We start from the raw sequence: 20,951 nt of genomic DNA on the forward strand, positions 1-20,951 counted from the left end.
TGGAATGTTTGGGAACCTCTGTTCATTTAGTCCTTAATATTAAATACAACACAACTGAATGAATGAGTTACTAAATAGGAACATTTTCAACAACCAGGTCAAGATCTTTGAAGAAAATAAATAACTGAGTAATAAAAATCTTTAAAGATCTGAAGTAAAACTGGAAGGACTTCAGATGGAATGATGATTCCACAATATTCTGCAAGAACAGCATTTATTCTTCAATTGGTTCTGTTTGTAAAAAGATCCTCCGTTTTACTTATTTTGCTCAAAATCTCACTTTTCTACCTTCCGAAGTACTTGTTTATGGAGTATAAAGCTTATTGCTTATCAACATATATCCTCTACCTGCTGATTCAACTCATGCATAGCTCTGACTAAACTGGCGACTCATTTTGGTGTCTGATTACCAGCATTAACATTTTTATTATCCGTCTGGGGTGAAACGCTGAACAAAGGTCAGTGACCTGCAGACTGGAGACAAGACAACTTTCTCAGCAGCGTAAATCGTCTGCTCCTCTACAAGGTTACCAGTGGTGATGCTGGTTCTAACAATATCCCAGTCATGGAGAGCATGAATAGAGGCCGTGGTCCCCGGCCGGTGACAAACAATTTAAGGATAATCTGTTCAACTGGGACAGCGTTCTCTAGAAATGAGTCATTATGTCAATTCCTGCTGGGAGCCAGATGAACCTCCACAGGAGATAAGCTGACTTTTCATTCACACACCAACCCAAAACAAAGTGCTCACTGTGTTTTAGCTTGTGTAAAATGTTAAATGCACATTTACTGTATGTTGGTTTCACACACTGAAAAACAAAACATTCATTTTGCACTGGAGTTAAGTATGACAATTCTTAGGATTCCCACAGCCGAGTAAATAAGGCCCATTTCCCCTATTTTTCCTCAAAAACACCCATTTCCGTTTAACAAGGATCAGACCTGTGGGTGGGGAAGGAGAGCAATACGTTGCTGGGACCTTTTTTCAGATCAGTTTAGAGCAAATCTTGCTACAATGCTGGACTAGATGTGCAAAATCTGCCACTGGAGTGTCAGGAATTTCAAGCTTTGCTTCCAAAAGAGACGCAGTCAGAAGCCTGAAAGTGGGGAGAGAGCTGGACCCCACACACGTTTTTTTTTGTTTTTTTTTTCTAAGTGTAAAGCTGCAGTCAGAGTGTTGCTGTTCTTCCTGAGAAGCCTGCAGTCTTCTCAGATGGGTCCTGCATCCCCCAGCAGGACATCTGCTGGTAGGCAACGCTCCCTCTTGGTTTCAGCCTCGGACAAGGATGCCAAGAACACAGAAGAAAACTTTGCTCGGGTTTTGGGAATTCTTGTGTGCCAGTGATGACAGTGGAAATGCCTGAATCAAAGTGAGCAGGTGCATCAGGAACAGAACACAGGATTATGCTGGCTGCAATGATTAAAACAGCACTGGTCTTCTTTTTGGTGCAAAGCACTGGAAACTTGGCGCTCAGCGCAGCGTGTTGGGATGGACGCCTTTCAGGATCGGGAAGAAACAGCAGCTGCACGCGTGAGTTTATGACATAAACCTCTGACTCTAAAGGAACTGCTGGGTGCATTTTACCTGAAACAGCTCCAGACAAGCTCAAATTATTCTCATTTCTTTCATCATTCTTCAAAAACTAATTTAATGACTGCACAAGAAATGTGGATTTTACTTTAGAATAATGAAGTGCCTACCTAATGAACATAAACACATGTATTTGACAAAACAGAATAATTATTCTAGATCTAGCTGAGATATGAAACATTACCGAGATTACAGAGTATTGTGCAATTGTGAATAAAAAACTACTTTTCCTCCAGATTTCTGATGGTAGCATGTAATATTAGGAAACAGATGCTTCTAAAAATAATTTGTCTACATAAAGAATAGTATAAAGATAACAGAAAGGGCCGTCACCTTCTGAAACATGATGAAGATCCAGTAAACTTCACCAAATGTTCAGTCAGACAGCAGACTGTCCTGTGGGTGGATTCAGCCTGAGTTGTTGGCAGAGCCACATGTTTACAGATGCTGAAACCCAAATGGTCCACTTTAGTTTACCAGCACACACTGTTTATCACAAACTGTCATAAAAATATATGCATTTAAAAAAAATGTTTTAAATGCTAGTAAAGATTTTGTCAAAAACAAATAATTTATATTCAGTTTTTTTTCCTCTGAATATACAAACTACAGGTTTTCATCCATCAGATGATGCTACTACAGTACAAAAATGATGGAAACTATTTTACTCATCTCATGAGTAAATAGTGGGAGTTAATTTGTATATAATATTAATTATAAAAACTTTACATAACATGTTATGTAGAGACATAATATAGAGACTTAAAGTTACTAAAAGTATTATTTTATTAAAAGTTCAAAATATAAAATAATTTTCAACACCAATAATTTTCAAATAAACAAGTATGAATGCATGTTTCCTTTGGCTGAAGAACGTGGGAAATGAATAATGAAAAAAAAATCACCACAATATTTTTGTAAACTTAAATCCTCCTGGCTACGCTGCAAAACCGAACTATGTCCAATAAAGTATCACAGCATTTCTTATCTGAATCAAAAATCCTTTGGAGCATCTTGTGAACTTCTGAATTCATCAAGATGAACCAGTGAACACTGGTCCCAGTGATGACTGGGACCAGACGTTCTGGTACGTTGTTTGTCTGGTGAAACTCATTGTTGTCATCATTCCACTGAGTTAGCAGCAGTGTCTATGGACGCACATGACACCGTTACAAAAGAAGACTTTCTGACAGCGGATATTTAAATAAAGACGGCATTTTGTCATGGTTTTTATTTTTTATTTAAGTAGATCTGCAGAGTTTTGGAAAGGAACTCAGGTCTCTGTTATCTAAAGCAGCCATAAAGTGTGACTGCACTGCGGTTCATTCAAGGTTCAGAGAAAGAGCTGCTCGTTGCTAAGGGACGATGTTTTATCCAGAAGCAGCTGAAAAGACATTTTAATAATTTGACAAGTTAACAGCAGTGTGACAAAGAGCGACTATGAAGTATAGAAACTTCCTCTTTGTGGGTGAAAACATGAGGACAAGACAGCAACTTTAGGCAGTTAAGAACTATTTGCTTGCACAAAAATCATTTTACTCTCAGATACTAAAACCACAGATATTTTCATGTAGTACGATGCTTCAACTGGAGTATTGTACATCTTAAGACCCTTGGAAAGAAATTTTTAAAAAGCATCAGCAAAGATTTGTCTCTGGTTTCTTTAAGCCTCTCAGCCTTTCCTCCTGTTTGGTCATGGCAAATCAATCCATCGGATGAGCCTGGATGGAAAGAACCACAGACGGCTTGCTGCTGGAACAGGAAGCTCCATTCTTCTCGATTTTCATTTCAGAGAAGAGAGACTTTACTGGGCCGACAGGCGCACCGGCATCATCTACAAAGCATCGGTGCAAGGAGCACACAGACAGGTGATTATGCAAAAATGCTCCAGAGCATTTTACTAAAACTTAGAAATCTGGAGCGGATCCTTTGCTTTGTGTGAGTATTTAAGATGAAGTCTACAAAGCCTGAGGTTTGACAATTTTAGAGGTTTAGTACAAGTTTTATTTCTCTACATCCAGACTCAGAAATGAACAGCCATCCCCTTCAAAGTCTGGATAATTATCCCTCTGTGGGACGGAGAGAAACCACAGACTTTCAGTTATTACTGGAATTATTATATCTTAATATTTTACCACTTTTCTCACCAAACTTGCAGTAGTGTTGCAGTCAGATTATTCCAGAAGCTTTATCCATTGCAAAACCAGTTCTAATGTGTCCAGTTGGACAACAGTGACCAAGTTTGAAAAATCTGGAGGTCATCCTCTTTCTTTATTGGTCTGTTCACTTTGTGTAATGCACCAGTGTCATACCAGTTTGAAGATCAGAGTTTCCCAAATCATGTACTGTCAGAGGATTTTGATTACAGGTATTTAAATTAATGTTTATTTTGCAGAAACTGTATTCATCTGACAAACACATCTCTGGGCTCACAGTGGACTGGGTTGGGAACGGAGTATTCTGGACGAGCAGCAGGAAGGGTCAAATCAAGAAAATGGATTTAAATGGAAAAAATGAGAGGACAATTTTAAGACATTTGTCTCAACCAAGCTTTATAAATGTTGATCCCACCCACAGGTAAATGATCCAATTACAAAGAAACCATGATTTTTGTTGGCACAGATTAACAGAAATAATTAGTTAATGTTTCGACTGGAGTCAGATTTCTCCAGTATGATTTGTGTGAAAAATAAAAAATAAACTTGGCATAATCATGTGATAAAGTTAGATGAAAAACATTTCAGAATATATATGAACAAATTCCAAAATGTTTTCAGGTTTTTGTTTTGGCTGTCTGGTGGATCAGAAATCCAGCGATCTGATCTCTCAGGTCAAATGAAAATGACGGTTTTAAAGCTGGAGGAGCAACTTGAGGTTCTGTCGGTCGACCAAGAAGACAAGCGGTTGTTCTGGGTTCAGCTCGGTCTCCAAGGAGAGCGACTCTTTGCTTCCTGTGATTACAGTGGGAATTCACTGCACATCATCGACCTGCCACTTCAGTAAACAAGCCTCCTGTCTGATCAGTTCTTCATTAATCTGTCTTGGTAAATCTGCAATGATGCTAATCTTTAATAATATCATGTTAACATATTCTTTCAGGTCTCAGTCACTTGGAATATCTGTTTTTCTGGAGAACGTTTATTACACTGATGCTGCAGCCGGTGTTATAAGAAAAATAAACAAATACACCGGAGGACGACCGGTGGATGTTAATGATAAACCGATGGTCAAACCTCCAGTGGACATAAAGGTGGTCCATCCCCTCATCCAGCCAATGGCAGATACTTCCTCACCATTTCCAGGTTGCTTCATTTATGTAATCTTCTTTTTTAGTTTCTCCACATTTAAATAAGTAAATAAGCTTCAGTGATAAATGTCATTTCGTCAAACAGGCTGCAATGACCAAAGTGGAAGCTGTGTGAATGTGTGTTCCCGTTTAGAGGAGCTTGGGGTTTGCCAGTGCTCTGAAGGCTTTGCTCTCAGTAACCATGGCACTCACTGTGAAGGTAACTCAATGTTCAACAACAGACCCATCATGGTTGTTGTTACAAATCTTCAGTTTACATCTGATTTATCTATTGTAAAAGTCAAATGCTCATAAAACCAAAAATCTTTAATGTTTACAATCAATGCATGAAAAGAAATTGCGGATACTGTATGACTGAAATAATAATCTTGTCTTTTTGTGGCATAGATGTGAATGAATGTGCCCACTGGAACCACGGCTGCTCTCTTGGCTGTGAAAACATCCCAGGCTCATATTTCTGCACCTGCCCCAAAGGATACACCCTCCTGCCAGACGGGAGGACGTGCCAAGGTACCGAACAAACATACACATCATTTTATATTCACAGTTTCATTCAGAACACAAATAAAACATTTGGCTACAGAAAATATGTATGCAAATAAAAAAAGATTTGCTCACTCACAATTTGCTTAGTCACATTAAATGTCCAAACTTAAAATTTGAAAGGATGACCTGAGTAATTATAAGGAACTTTTGAAAAAAAAAAAAAAAAAAAAAAAAAAAAAAAAAAAAAACACAGGTTTCTAGTGGCCTAGTCAAAGTTCAGACTTCTGAAGCTGTGATATGAGCTTAAACAGACTTTTAAAGCTTAGGAAATATCTTAATGTTAGAAAACTTTTCAATGTTGCTGAATTAAAACAGATAAGGAGAGAAGAATGGCCTGAAATTCTCCCATAGTAAAATAAAAGATTCATTGCCAGTTGTTGCAAATGCCTGGTGACAGTTCTTTATTTTTTTACACAGTGCTAACATGGTCTGGATAGATTTTGCCTTAATAAATGATGTTATCATTTGAAATCATCTGATATTAAAAGTAGTTTGATGATCAGATAGATGAAAGTGTGACAAAAAAGCAAAAACAAAAAGAATCTGCAAAAGGGCGAAGACTTTTGCAACAATGTCATCACTGGAATGTGATGCATCCATTCTTAGATGAAAATTTAAAAGCTGGCATAGCAACCAATGCTGTCTGTGCTGCAGATGGAGCTGAGAATGAACCATGCAAAGTTTTACAAACCAGAGCAAAGCAGACAACAGAAACAGGCAGTGTTCCCCGTGTGATGGGCCAGTATTAGCAGATAAAACTGCCTGTGTGCTATATCGGTCCGACTCTACTCCTAATCTCTTCTTCCCTAATCTCGCTGCACAATAGGAGAGGTTCCCAGGCACAATGGGATTAGACAGTGAGGTGACATTTGCAGTAAGGAACATATCTTGTCAGCAGCTTTGGCTGTTGAAGGTATTTAGTGGACAACCTTTGCCAAGGTCCAGTGGAGAAGAAACATGTGATCAAGCAACATGTTAGACAATAGAGATGAGAGCAGAGATTACAAGGAGGAAGCACAACAATGCAGCTTCATCATGTTGGTTTTATGCAAAATTCAAACTTTCAAAAACAATATAGCAGTTTACCACATCCTAAATCTAACCCTCCAAAATGTCAAGAGCATTTGCCACAGAAACAATTTTCAGCAGAAGGAATTTAACTTTCCACAACAGAATCGCAGCCTGCCTCGACATCTCTCACCCACTTTCACTCGTTCTCTTGTGAGCTAACATTACATCACTCTGTGTGTGTGAGCTTCTCACACTTTCTACTATTTTAATGGGCTTAGACCTGATTTCATAAAGGGATTTCACCAGAGCGGGCCCTAAGGAGCTTGATGTCCATCCAGCTCATCTTCCACCAGCGAGGCCCTAAAATAGGCTGAAAAGTCTTAAACATGCAACATTTTAAACCTCTGCATATTTATTCCAAGCCTGTTCTGATGTTAATCTGAGCTGTTTGTTATTAAATTGCTTTTGCAGAAATAACACCATGTGGTGGCATCATGAAGTGTGGACATGGTTGCATAGCAACAGAACATGGGGCCGTGTGTGTTTGTCCTGAGGGATCCGTTCTACAGGAGGATGGACACACTTGCACCGGTACTGACAATATGACACCGATCAGGTCCAGTTTAGAAACTTTAGGTCCAGTAATCTATGACAAGTATTTGTTGAAGAACTTACCCAGCAGGTGACGTGTGGGTCGGGGGTTCCCAAACGGCTTCTAGGTCAGGAAACTTTTAGAAGCTTTTTTGTACTTTATTCGCTATTCCATAATTATTATATTCATTTAGCATAAATGCTACCTCATCCCTCCTGATATTAGTTTCCCATGAGTTTTTAGGTATTTTGCTCCACAGCAGGGCTCCTGCTGTTTCTTTGGTCGTTTTCATGTCAGAAACTTTGTCTGTTTCACGTTTGCTTCATTAGCCTGAGGAGGAAAACAGAAAAATGGACAATTTATTTTAACTTTTTATTTTATAATAATGATTGAAATACAGATTAGATTTAAAAAATATATAATTAAACATGTATGATAAAACAATGTGTAAGCTTCAATTTTTTATCTATTTTTTTCCCCTTTTCATCTTCCCCCAATTTATGAGGCCTCTCTAGCGCCCCCTGGCGGCCCTCACTTTAGAAAACATTGTTGGGTCATGGATTACCGTAGTTGGTTTCATAAAAGGCTCACAGTTTTGAAAAGTAATTAGCCATAAAGTAGTGAACATCATTTTAAAAAAACAACTTAAGATTTAAGCTTAATAAAAAGAAGTAAATATTTATATGAAGTTTGGCGTTCATCAGGGTCGATTCTAAATGCTTCAGTAGATCAAAGCGGACATTGAAGAAATTTTTCTCTCAACCAGAATATTTGTTCAGTTCTTAACATGGTTGGAAGTAACAGGCATTTAACTGGTACATATACAAACAGATGGTCCAACACAGAAGAGCAAAAGAATCAGAAGTTCAGTTACAGCTTAAAAACAAGAGACTTGATAACAATGTGAATATTTGGGACAGAGAAGACAGGAGGCTTAGAGGGATGAAAGGAGACATTAATGGTAAACATGAATAAACAAGACCAAAAGAAGCGACTTCAGATTTCATCTTTCCAACACCTACTCTGCAGCTCTAACTCGTCTTCCCAGGCGGCTTTACAACATTTCAAATCTTGTTACCAAAACAAATCACAAGGCATCTTCAGGGGAACATTCAGATCATCAGACAACGACCCAAACACTGAGCTGATAACAGGTAGGACTATTTCTCAGTGTCCTAAGTGACACATGGTCCTATTACTGTGATTGTTCTGATAACATATAATACTTTTACTTCTAACCATTTTCAGAACAGAAGCTTTTTGGATGGGAGGTGAAACATTTTGAAGACATAAGAGGTCCAGTTGCCTTCTATTTTAGCGCTTGGGATTATTTCAGCTTCCTCTTTATTTCTCCTTTGTTTTACCTCATATTTTTTTCCTGCTTCTTTTAACAAGCTGATTGCTTGAATAATCAGCTTGTTAAAGTAACTCAGGAGAATGTATTGAAAAACAAAAGCATTTTTTATATGATCCACAGGGGCCTTTTGATCATTTTGCTCTTTTTAACGATTTGACTCTTTACTGAAACCAACAAGCCTCATCACAGCTGAGCCTCAAATCTTAAAACAAGAAACCAAAAAGCTGGCCAATCTCATTTAGACAGAACAGAAACAAACTTCTGGTCTTCTTGTCTTCCTGCTGTGAGCAATTATTAATTATTCATGGCAGAAGCAGAAGTGAAGTCGGCCACTGAGTGCAGTGGCTGTAAAACACAGCTTTACTATTTTAAAACAAAGTGAACATTATAAAACCAGAAGCCTCTCTGTGATTTCTGAAAGGCTGCAAACATCTTTAAATCAGCACTTTTCATGACTGGTAAAGAATGAAAGGTAAAAAAGATTAAATCAAATTTACTGCACTTCATTAAGACTTCCTGTTATCAGCTTTATATCAAGCTTCGTACCCTGAAGGAAGTCTTGCAGAAAATTATTTCCTCATAAATCTTAACTGTGACTTTATTTTTGCAGATCCAGGTTAGTAAAAATAAAATGTCCACTCCAAAGAGTGTAGTTCTTAGTAGAAGCTGGTAATGTTTAATATCAGATGCAATTAGCATTCACTGGAGAAAAAAAAGTTTGCGACAAGAGGGTTAAAGGTGCAAATAATTACATTCAGCAAGCTTTGAGACTGCAAACTCAGTAATTTGTATTTTTTTAGCCATTTATTTAAATGAATTGTGGCCAGAAGTACAACACAAGGCTGCATTGACTTCACACAAAAAATGTTGCAAACAAAAGATCAGACTTTCATTTTTTTAATAAACCTTTCACTATACCAAAAGGAATACTGGGACAAATGATAGAAAACACAATGTCCAATAAGTTTTCTATTGCTGTCAATTGTGAAAACTGATGCAGTTATAAAGAGAATTCATGAAATTATTGGAAAGATATTGTCAGAAGCAGAGTGTAAATCTGGATCTGTGTTATTAACGCTGATCTCCAGGTTGCTCTTCAGCAGACAGAGGTGGCTGCAGTCAGCTCTGTTCCTCCATCACCCCGAGTCGCTGGGAGTGTGGATGTCTTCCTGGGTACAGGCTCCATCAAGATGGCAAACGCTGCATTGCAACTGGTGAGTCACTGCAGCAAAGCAGGCAGCAGAGTCAGAGCAGCCCACACAGAAGCTCTCCTTTAATGCATGCATATCACTGCCCACATCTTTTTCTGCCATGCATCTAATTATAAAGTGCTATATTCTTTTGTTCAGGACCTCCTGCCTTTCTAATTGTGGCCAATCTGATGGATGTGAGAAGAATGAACCCAGATGGGACGGAGGAACAAACTCTGGTGAAGGAACCCAGAGGAACAATCTTAGCTCTGGACTTTGACCCCGTCTACCACCGTGTAAAACTTCATCTGTTTTCCTGCACATTTTGTTTTTATTCACAGCTTAGCAAACATAAGGTTCCACTGCACTCTTACGAGATGTCTTGGCATGCAGTGCCATCTAGTGGTCATTTGTGACTTGCTTTGTTTATTCTCTACATCTCAATGACATTTCTCTTTTAACAAAATTGGGATGAATTTCAAGGTCTACTTTGCCAGCATCAGCCAGAGGACAATAGAGCGGGTTGATCTGAACACTGGCTCAAGAGAAGTTCTGATCTCTGATGGTTTGGACTCTCCAGAAGGACTGGCAATCGATTGGGTCCACCACAGGATGTACTGGACCGATAGAAGGTGAGCAGTGTTTGGTAAAACTGTAGGAATTTTACTGAGAAAAATAAATTAATGCTGGCAGAAAGTTGGTTGTTGCTATACAGTTTAACACCGAGCCATTTTAGGAGTTGTGAGAATTAAGTATCTATTGTCTTTGCTCTGCAGCAAGTCAGCTGTTGACTGCAGTACATTAGATGGACTGAAGAGGAAAACTGTTGTGAAAGAAGGGCTGGAAGAACCAAGAGGAATTGCGGTTCATCCCCAAGCGAAGTGAGTTAAACTGATTTTGTTTTTCCCAACAATAGAAACTAAAAAACTAGATATAGACTTATAGACTTTGATTTTGACCTTTAATACAAATCTAAAAAGAAACAACTCCCAAAGCCCATTGCTAAAGGAGTGTGAAAACTTCTCTATTAACATGAAACCTGAAATTTGTATTTTCCCTGTTGGATCACCTACTTCTGGAGGAAGTTATTCTGGACAGACACCGGCGCTCAGCCTGTGGTAGAAAGCGCCACTCTGGAGGGAAGCAGCCGTGTGATCATTGCCAGCACCGGCCTCATGTCTCCCACTGGGCTGACCATCGACTTCACTGATGATCGACTCTTCTGGTGCGACCAGAAGAGGGGCCTGATAGAAACAGCTGCTTTGGATGGTTCTGATCGACGGGTCCTAATGGAGAACCAAGTAGGTGAGGTTTGTTTGAAGCACCTATGCAACAAAATTAGACATCTGTATACAGATGATTCAGTTCATTATAATGAACTGAATTATAAAACCAAAACAGAAATGCGTGTTACAGATAAGGTTGTGGTATGAAAAATTAGAATGAAAATTATCAGGAAAAATCTGCAGTCATCTACCACTGATGCTGAGCAAAAACAAGGAAATTATATCTTGTTGTTTAAGGCAGTCTAAATGTATAAAGCATATCAACAGAGCAACAAAAGGTGAATATACTTTAAAAATCTAAAAGAGTATGTAAAGATAATACAGATATACAAACACATATACATCTACTATGAGCATAAATATCCATTTATCTTCACTGTTCATGCAGGGAGCTGGTGAATGATAAAGCTTTAAAGATTAAACATGATAAAAGATAGAAGCTGACCTATTTAATGCTTTGCACTAACGAATGTTAAAAAAGTAATCTGCTTTTATCAGGTAACAGCGCAGAGATCTAAGCAAAGTGTTTGGTACCTGCAGGTCGGTCTGGGTAGATAATATCCAGACAGATGAATTATCTAGCAGAAGAAACACTTCATGTGCAAACAGTCACACTGCAGCCTGAACTGATCCAAATCAGATTTTCTGGCGAGCTCGTTCACACTTCCAAATATGTGCGCCTTGTATGTGATCTCCTGTGAGAACTTCAAACGACCTGAAAGTGTCCCGCATGCGCAGTGCAGGGAGAAGAACGTCAATTGTCATTGTTCTCCCAACCGCCATAAAAAATTAAAAGTGCTCAGTGTTTGCAAAAGTAATCGTTTCTGATAATGGTGGAGCGAATCTTACAATTTTAAAGTTGTTGTCCGATGGGAGCCAGCACATTAACAAAATAATCCTCATTATACTCCGTCACGGCGGTTGTTTTTCTTCCCGCTCGCGCGTATCAGGACGCAGAATAGTGACGTTTGTCGAGTAACAATGACGTTCAAGTCGGCTGAGCACGACCTGGCTATACAGACTGAGGTCACGTGTGAAAAGATCAGATACGTTTCGGATTTAGGACCACATATCCACGTGGCCACTCAGAGACAGCCAGATCACATTAAGGGGGAAAACAATCGGATTTGGGCCACTTCAGACTGCAGTGTGCAGCCTATAGACTGCAAGATACCACGGTGACTGTAACAGTGCGCCAATAAACCTGATGAGCAACAGGTGTGGAAGGCATTGAGAGCAGAGGGTGAACATTGGGCCATTGGCTCCACCTAGAGGAGAGCATCAACATTATTTTGTCATGAGGGGTTTTTTTTTTTTACTTTTCTTGAACGGTACATGATAAAAATTTTACTTTATGTGATTGTCAAAGTTATCATTATTCCTGAGTTCCATAACTTGCTTTTGCTTTTACAAGATAGCAACCTGAGACTGGTGTCAATTTTGGGTCTGTGAGGGTTTGCACTGAAGCTGAATCTTTTTTATTAAATTTTTTAGTTGCAAGAAATTGTTTGGGATTGTTTGTTGAGTTCACAAACCAGTTTTGTTCAATCTTCGTCTGCTTCTCCTTGCACATGCCAGGAGAAGCACATCTGAGCCTAGAGGGCCCTTCATGTACAATCTTGAGTTTGATCAAATTAAAACTATTCAGCTATAGATTTGTCATTCTATTCATTAAATTGTAAAATGTGTAAAAAATGCTTATTTACCATTTTCATTCCTCTCTTGTCTTCTGTTTGGATTGTCCTAGGACGTCCCTTTGACCTCGCAGTGTTTGAGGACAGGCTGTGGATATCTGAGTGGGAGCACCAACAGATAAGGAGCGTCCACAAGCGGACAGGGCAGAAACTGCAGCGTATCCATGGCAGCTTGGTTCAGCCGGCATCAGTGGTGGTGGTGCATCCCCTCGCTAAGCCAGGTAGACAAAATAAACAATGGTAAATACAGTCTAAAAGGTTCTTGTCAGTTAATATATCATTAAGCCACTAGAGCACCTGAAATGTAAATTTTGGGTATTGAACGCCACATGAAAATCAGATTCTGTGTCTTGATGAACCATGAAAACAAAGTTAATGTGTTTAAAACTTCTCCTCAGGAGCAAATGTTTGTCTTCACCTGAATGGAGGTTGTGCTCAGAAGTGTGAAAGCAACCTGGGACTCTCACATTGCTCCTGTTTGCCTCACTTCACCCTGTCAGCTGATGGAAAAAGCTGCTTGTCTGTCAGTTCTTCAAATGTTACTGCAGGTAAAGTAGTTGAATTTATACTCAGATACGTTTGTGACCATCTAGTTTAAACTAAATGTTTGTTTCTCATTATTATACAGAATCTGGAGATGAAACCTCTGACTTAACATCTCTGAAAAACAAAACATTACATGAGGAGAGCATCATCCCACTGGTGGGTGATAATAGGAAGGCTGGTTTCATCTCAGATGGAGGTACTGAACCAGTTCTGTTCACAGAAAAGATGATTGCAGGTAATGGTGCCATTTAGCACCATTTCTTTTATTCTTATACTCCAGCAACCTTTTCAGCATCATTTTGTCACTCTGTGTTCCTCTCTCAGACCAGAATGACTGTTACTCGCTCCACTGTGCTGTGAACGCCAGGTGTGTGCTGGATGCTGAGAACCCTCGCTGTTTGTGTCAGGAAGGCTTTACAGGTGATGGACAGACATGTCTGGGTAAGGTTATGTTTATGCTGAAATTACAATTCTAAATAGAAATCTGGCAAAACTAGCAGTTATTAATGCATTTGATCTAGCTGGGGTTGAACCAGCTCAACCTGAAACTGTCTGATAGAACTGGCAACAAATGATCAAGCTGTAATCAAAAGCAGCAATAAACAAGTGGGTTTCCAGCCTTGATTTAAAGGAACTCAGTGTTACAACACTTTTGCAGTTTTCTGGAAGTTTGTTTCAGATTTCTGGTGCATAGAAGCTGAAAGCTACTTCTCCATGTTTGGTTTTGGTTCTGGGGATGCAGAGCAGAGCAGAACCAGAAGATCTGAGTGGCCTGGAAGATGTTGTTGATTTAACAAACAGTATTTGTTAAATCATTAACAAATTCTGTTGTTAGTGATTTATAAACTAACAGTATTTTAAAGTCTATTCTCTGAGCTAGAGGGAGCCAGTGTAGAACCGGTGGGATGTTCTCTATCTTCCTGGTTTTAGTCAGTACGGCAGCAGCATCTGGATCAGCTGCAGCTGAAGGACTGAATTTTTTAGTTAGACCTCTGAGGACGCTGTTGCAGTAATCAATGCGACTAAAGATAAACGCATGGATGAATTTCTCTAGATCGTGCTGAGACATTAGTCCTCTAATCCTGGAAATGTTCTTCTGGTAACAGAAGGCCGACTTTGTAACTGTCTTAATGTGGCTGTGAAGGTTCAGGTCAGAGTCCATCCTACACCCACATTTCAGGTCTGGTCACTGGTTTCTATCTGTAATAACTGAAGCTTTCTGCTGACTCTTTCCTCTTCAGGTCCAAAGATAACAGCTTCAGTTTTGTTTCTGTTCAGTTGGAGAAAGTTGTGGCACCTCTACACATGGAGCTAACTAAAATAACTTCCTTTAGCACTGGAGAGCACTTCTCTGAAGGCAACATCTCAACCCTCCATGGATGTGACCACCCGGCACCACAACAGCAACTCAGCAGAGAAATGCCCATCCAGCCATGATGCCTACTGTCTGTACCACGGAGTCTGTGTCTACTTCCCTGAGATAAAGTCCTATGCCTGCAAGTAAATACATCTCATGTCAGATCTCTCCATTTAATCCACAGGCTTAAACTCTGAATTTACTGAAAACTCCATGTTGTGCGCCATAGAACTTGCTCCATGTTAAACTATTAGGCAGAGAATACTTGGTTGTGGATGGTAATTGTGACATGAGCTGCTGTTTCAGACAACAAGCACCAGGTGTCACTGTTGTTCCACCATCAAGAACTTTAACGCCTGATTGTTAGACAAGAGTTGTATCTGTCCTTATTAGCAAAGAGAATCTGACACATTTTTAACATAATTAATCATAATAAATAATAAATCTTAAAACTCTTCCCTGGGTGACAGAACATCACTCAACTCAGACAGGAGGACAGAAATACTGACTCATTCCTGGGCTTCACCAGCATGCTAAACACAGAGCAGAGTTAAAAAATCACAGTCATATGAATGATCCCACAAAAAGTCTTTTAGCAGCATGAAATCCACGCTGGATATTTTAGGCGGGCTTGGGAGATCTGCATGGAGATTTAAAAGTGTAGCTTCAAATAGGAGACGTGGCATTTTTTTATATGGTATACGCAACATTTGCAAAGTTGCGTAAAGATTTTACCGCAATAATTTGGGTTATTTAGCCCGTTATAAGTGGAAAATTTAAATGTTATTCATTAATTTATATATTTCATAGATTCAAACTAAAAATTCTAAAAATAGAGCATATAACTAACTGCTGGTAAGACTGAAAAATGGTGCAGTCACTGTTGCTGTAGATCCATTTCTAAGTATCTGTCTTGTTACTAAACGTATCTGTTAAGCTGACATGTTGTACATAACAAGAAGAAATGGAACGATAACCAAAGAGGTAACATTAGCAATTCAATTAAATCAATTCAGCTTTACCAGCAGGAGTTTTTATAGAGGTTTGTAAGATCCAGCCTTTAAGCTGGACTTGCATTTGTGAGAACATAAAAAAATGTGGGTTAAATCAAAGAGAATAAAATAAAATGCTTGTCACACTTTCCAGAAATTTAGCTGTAAAAAAATGTGTCAAAACATTTAATATTTTCTTTACCCTCTTCAAATTTACATCTATAGTTGTTTGAGCTGTGTCTATCAGAAGGCTACATTTGTTTATTCTTTCCTTGCATATGAAGAACTCCCTGGTTTGCTCAAATATTGTTTGTGAAACAGCTTCATGTCTCTTGTAAAAATTTCTGAGTATTTAATTCAAAGATGAACTTTAGTTTGAACCTTTTCCTCTTGCTTGAATCTCAAGTTTAGAATTTTCTTGAATTGGAAAAAAAATCCTTATTTGTCTGTCTTCGTTGTGCAGCTGTGTCCGAGGCTACATAGGGGAGAGATGTCAGTTCAGTGACCTGGAATGGTTGGAGCTCCAGCAGGCTGAGAAGGAGAAGGAGAGGAATCTGGTCATTGGAGGATCCATGGTGGCGCTCATTTCCATAATTTCCATCACAGCCTGTATCACCTACTGTTTCCGGTGAGTTTCAGGTGACAGCTGGCAGTAGTGAAGGCTAGATGTAGGGTGATGCTTTAAAAGTTGAACAAGGCCGGTGGAAACAGACCTATAACCTTGTAAGTGAGTTTTCAGGGTTTACCACCACGGCTGTTAAAAACAACCCGAGACATGTTCAGTTGTGTAAAGAATGATCTGCCATTCTTTACAGTGCGTCAAACACAATGTGGTGTGAGCCATGTAGTGGCCTCTGTCAGACAGCAGGGGGTGTCGGGAAGCCAATCAAATGGTGAACAACTAACATGCAATCGTGCTTGTTTGAGTAAAGCCCAACTCTTCTGCTTTGTTTCCACCCGAGATGTTTTTAAGTAGCTGATTTGTTTTATTGTCGTTTTTCTGCTGGCTCTCTCCCTTATTTTGCTTCACAAAGCACCCCGCTCCCCAGCCCCACATGCTACAACATCCCAGTGTTTACACTCCTGCTTCCCCAGTGGAAGTGGCACGCTTTCAATTACATGGTTGGTTTAGCTTGTTCTACAGCAATTACACACAAAAATAGGTCATTCCTCGGCTACTAAATGGAGTCGGCGAGGTATGACCCCCGTGGAAACGCTACATGGTCGCCAATAGCGCTGCCTCAAATTGCCTTCTGCACTTGACTGAAAGCTTACTTGTGAAGTCTGTGAGCTTGCTGGGTTTGTTTCACCTGCAGCCACAAACAGTGAAGAAAGGTCATGTTTGAGAAGCAAGAAAATCAAAGTGAGTGAAGTGATGATTATCATCTCTGGCTAATTCCTAAAATCAAATGTCGTCATATATTATAGGTAATTGTAGCTTATAGTATAGGCTTCTGGGAAACTATGTAGTGGTTTTACTTTATCTTTTATTCTGGAGATCTAGGAGACTCGTCCTCAAACAAACCTCAGAGGATAATGTGAGTGAGATCAGTGTGACTGATGAGAGCATGTCTGAGACGACCACCACCAGCGTTCCTCGTGTAAGACCACTATCAATTGTTTTATTTGCACATGGTCACATTTTTACTTACACATTTAAATTTGTGCACATATATTTGAATAAATGTCCCTCACATTTGCAAAAAATATAACTTCTTACAGCCTTCAACAAGGCTCTGGAATAGACATTTGACCACTTTTATTTTCAGAACAGGTAGTTTATGGAAATTGTTTGGTATCCTGGCATGATAACTAACATTAAAACATAGTTCATCGTCTGCCTAATGTTAACCTCTCTTATCCAAACCAGTTTGGGTGTGTTTGAAATCATGGTGCTGCTGGGAGATTAACAAGGGGTCAAGGCAAGGCTTTCAAACCTCAGAGCCTGTACCAACTGTCAGGCATGGTGGTGATGGGATCATGCTGAGGGTCTGTATTACAGGTAGCTGTTCTGGCACAAAGTGGAAGAAACAACAAATGAGGAGCATTTCATCCAGATTCTCTAATTTCACCTCAAGTCAACAACTAGATGGTAAAACTTTGACTTACCTTTTGGTTTCAACAGGTCAGTACTCCCAAACACACCAGAACTGGTTCTGAACTGGATAAAACAGGCTAACATTCAGGATCTAGAAAGAATTCAATGTTGATTCAACTGAAAATTTGCGGACTGTACATGATTTTACTGTATATATATATAGATTTTTATAGATTTTAATATTAGTTCTGCTCTGTCCTTTATACTGCTGTAACAATGTAAATTTCCCCACTGTGGGATTAATAAAGGAATATCTTATCTTATCTTAAGGTTAGGAAATCAGCTGATTAAAATTGTCTCTGCTGTCTCTGCTAGAATCATGTTGTCAGCTACCAAAGCTTTTATGCAGCTTGCTAATACGTATAATATATGTATATATTTGAGCCTGTATGTACTATTTTAAACCTGGGTCAAAAATTTTGCATCAAATCTAAACTTATGCATCAAATTTATATTCATGGAAACAGAATAGAAAACATGGATCATTAAAAATCCTTATATGTGCACTTCTGCCCACATTAAACTGGATGTCAGAGATGTCCATTCAGCCATAAATCCAGTTCTATTCATTAACTTATTACCACCACAAGGAAATATAGCAAAAAATATCAAAATAAAAGCTTAAACATGTCTACTATATGCATCCACAGTTGATAACAGAAGATGGTGTGAACAAGGAGGCCATCCATCCAGATCCAAGGAGAGCTGCCTGCTCACCATGTGCTACAGGATCAGGTGCCAGAAAAATCCTTCAAGTTTTCTTTCACACTTTTCAAACCACCTGTAATGATACAAATATGTTTTCAGGCATCAAACCTATGTCTGAACAGCAGGCATCGATCTTCAAACATGACGAAGAATACAGGAATTTGAAGCTTCCAGACTCCACCACAGAGACCGCCCAGCCTGCCGCTCATTGCTTCAGTCCTTCACTATCAAACTTAAACACAGACAATTCTTCATCTGTCAAACCAGAAACACAGTAATACCCCCAGGCCACAGTCACCTCCTTCCTAGCTCAGAAGAACCCAAAACAAAGCTGGACCGCTCTGTAACATGTTTCTGTAAATGCAAAACTGTATTTAATTAACTGCTACCATGATAGAAACCAGAGCTCTCATAAAAAGTTAAACTTTAAAAGTAAAACTACTGAGCATCTGGGCATTGCTTTTCAGTGCTTGGTGGGTGCATCCAAATGGTCAGATAATTACTAACCTAAGTTTCAAGCATAGGGCAAAGTGTCCAGACCGCATCATTTATACATTTGTAATGCTTTACTGGGTCACTGATGTGATATTTGAGTCTCAGCTGAATCATTTTCCTAGAAAAGGCATACCAGTTTGGGATATTATTTGCAAAATTCTTAGTGTAAAATAATTATGGAAAACCTTATTGACAGTAATAAACTTTATGCTTCAGAACTGCCTACATCTATAAACCGGGAATTAATCAATCATGTGGAAATAATGACAATATTTTTTTATTTTATTGGTCATTTTCTCATTTTTGCAAGGTCAGACCATGAGAGGTGTGCTTCATGTATAATTTCCATTCAAAAGTAGAAATATGAAGGTAGACTCTATGAAGTCTGTTATTCCATCAGAACCAGGAAGACTGGATTTTATCCTGATTAACTCTCCGTTCCATGTGGTTTGCTATCAGGTCACACAACAGATATGATCTTTTTGTGAATGTCTGGCATTTACTGTATGTGATTATGTTAAACTTCAGATTTCCTCAAGCGCACAAGTCAGTAACTGTGACTCTTGCCAGCTTAATGTCCATTAGCATTTGCAAAAGAAAAAATAACATAGTTTGATTTTGTCCAATTTTTTTTCTTATTTTTTGATATTCAGTAAAAGTTAGAAAATTTCAAAATAAAAATGATCACTAAAACAAATGGCTTCATTGTTGAGTAAAGTTTAAGCTCTGAGAGTTTTCTCTTTTGAACACTTTTCATTCAGACCCTGGTGGATAAAAAAAAATCACCTGAACTTCTTACAATTAAATCCTAAAAATACAAAATCTGTTTACTATTTGAATTCACTTAAAATGGTTTTACCATTTAAACCATTTAAACAAGTTAAAGTCAACACAGCCAGCTATATACAACTAAGGTAGTGTGCTTGTAGGACTTTGCCACAATTAACAGTTATGCCTGTATATAAATAACATTACATCTATTAGAAGTATAAGGTTTATTTTTATAGGTGGCTCGATGGTTGGTCAGTTCTACTGAGATTTATGTTTTGAAAACTTCAAGTATTTCAAGTTTGGTTAGAAAAAAGAATCTTGTTGCTCCTTGGTTAAATCCAAACAGACTATTACAACTTTTTTTTTTAACAGAAAAAGGTAAAAGAAATGTAGAATGATCAATTTTATGTACATTGTGCTCAGTGATGACTATTGAATATTTTTGTTTTAGACATCAATAAACTTCATATTTCTATTTTATCAATAAATTGACTGACAAAAAAATCATGCCTGATGAAACTTCAACTCTACTGCAATATTTTCTTTGTGTAAAGGACGTAATTTTAATAATCTTTTCTTAATAACTGAAAGATTATTTTGAGCATTTATGAATTATTTTTGGTTTGTTACACTCCATCACTCTCTTCTTAAAGCTCAGCTGTGCTCCATCGATGATGCTTTTCTATCTCCCAGCAAATCTCCCGCAATAGTGCTGCTGGTGCCACTAGTGCCACCCTTCACCGCCACTCCATCTTTCCATTTCTGCCTCCATCTCTCTGACTCTTTCTCAAGGTTGACTGGGAATCGTTAATAGAAGGAACCACAGCCTCTTTGTTTCGGGGCGATGGCAGCAAACAAAGCACTTTAACTCAAAAACCATCAGTGGCCACATTGATATTGATTTTTGTGGCAAGACACTTATCTATATATTGGTCTCCATTAGTGCTAACAGATAGGTTAGAGCACCAATCCAAACAGAAGCAGATCAGCTGGCTCGTATATGAATCGAGCCTAGAGTCAATTTATCTTGTATTACTGCTCAATTGGGGCAACAGGGGGCAATAGAGTCACTGACACTATAAGTCACATGTGTCAAATTCAAGGCCCGCGGGCAACATGTGGCCTGCGATGTCATTTTATGTGGCCCCCCCAGCATTTTATAGGCCGATGATTGACTTAAAATAGGTTTTGAGCACAAATTGACTACAACCATTTACGGACTGAGTCAATAGATTTTGAACTGTTTATTTTTTTTAAACATTTTTAATTTTGAAGTGTTGATTTTAACGTAACGTGAACCCAGAAGGCTCCATTTGTTAAATCCGCTGGATGAGTTTCTCCCAGCGGTTTCTAATTATTCGCAGAGGCGGAGCCGCGTCTGCAGTGGTTAAGCAGCGGACTGCGCATGTT

At 38.7% G+C, this 20,951-nt stretch overlaps 1 protein-coding gene across 2 annotated transcripts; it reads left to right on the forward strand.

The window, feature by feature from the left end:
* Positions 1 to 163: 163 nt before the first annotated feature.
* On the forward strand, positions 164 to 20,038 carry egf (epidermal growth factor). Of its 2 annotated transcripts, none has more exons than XM_015053007.1 (22): positions 164 to 1,531; positions 3,260 to 3,459; positions 3,987 to 4,168; positions 4,369 to 4,590; positions 4,691 to 4,893; positions 4,984 to 5,097; positions 5,286 to 5,408; positions 6,927 to 7,046; positions 9,493 to 9,618; positions 9,754 to 9,890; positions 10,078 to 10,226; positions 10,371 to 10,475; positions 10,676 to 10,899; positions 12,628 to 12,795; positions 12,973 to 13,122; positions 13,203 to 13,355; positions 13,445 to 13,561; positions 14,455 to 14,620; positions 15,933 to 16,097; positions 16,968 to 17,070; positions 18,218 to 18,302; positions 18,375 to 20,038. In XM_015053007.1, the coding sequence occupies exons 1-22, from the start codon at positions 1,405 to 1,407 to the stop codon at positions 18,551 to 18,553; spliced, it is 3,318 nt and encodes a 1,105-aa protein (XP_014908493.1). In that variant the 5' UTR covers positions 164 to 1,404; the 3' UTR covers positions 18,554 to 20,038. The 2 variants fall into 2 exon arrangements, with proteins under 2 accessions (XP_014908493.1, XP_014908495.1); XM_015053009.1 differs by having other exon boundaries at positions 13,203 to 13,316.
* Positions 20,039 to 20,951: the final 913 nt, after the last annotated feature.

Source organism: Poecilia latipinna, unplaced genomic scaffold, assembly GCF_001443285.1.
Source record: "Poecilia latipinna isolate Pla-1442-1.1 unplaced genomic scaffold, P_latipinna-1.0 Scaffold1153, whole genome shotgun sequence".
NCBI classification, from domain to species: domain Eukaryota; kingdom Metazoa; phylum Chordata; class Actinopteri; order Cyprinodontiformes; family Poeciliidae; genus Poecilia; species Poecilia latipinna.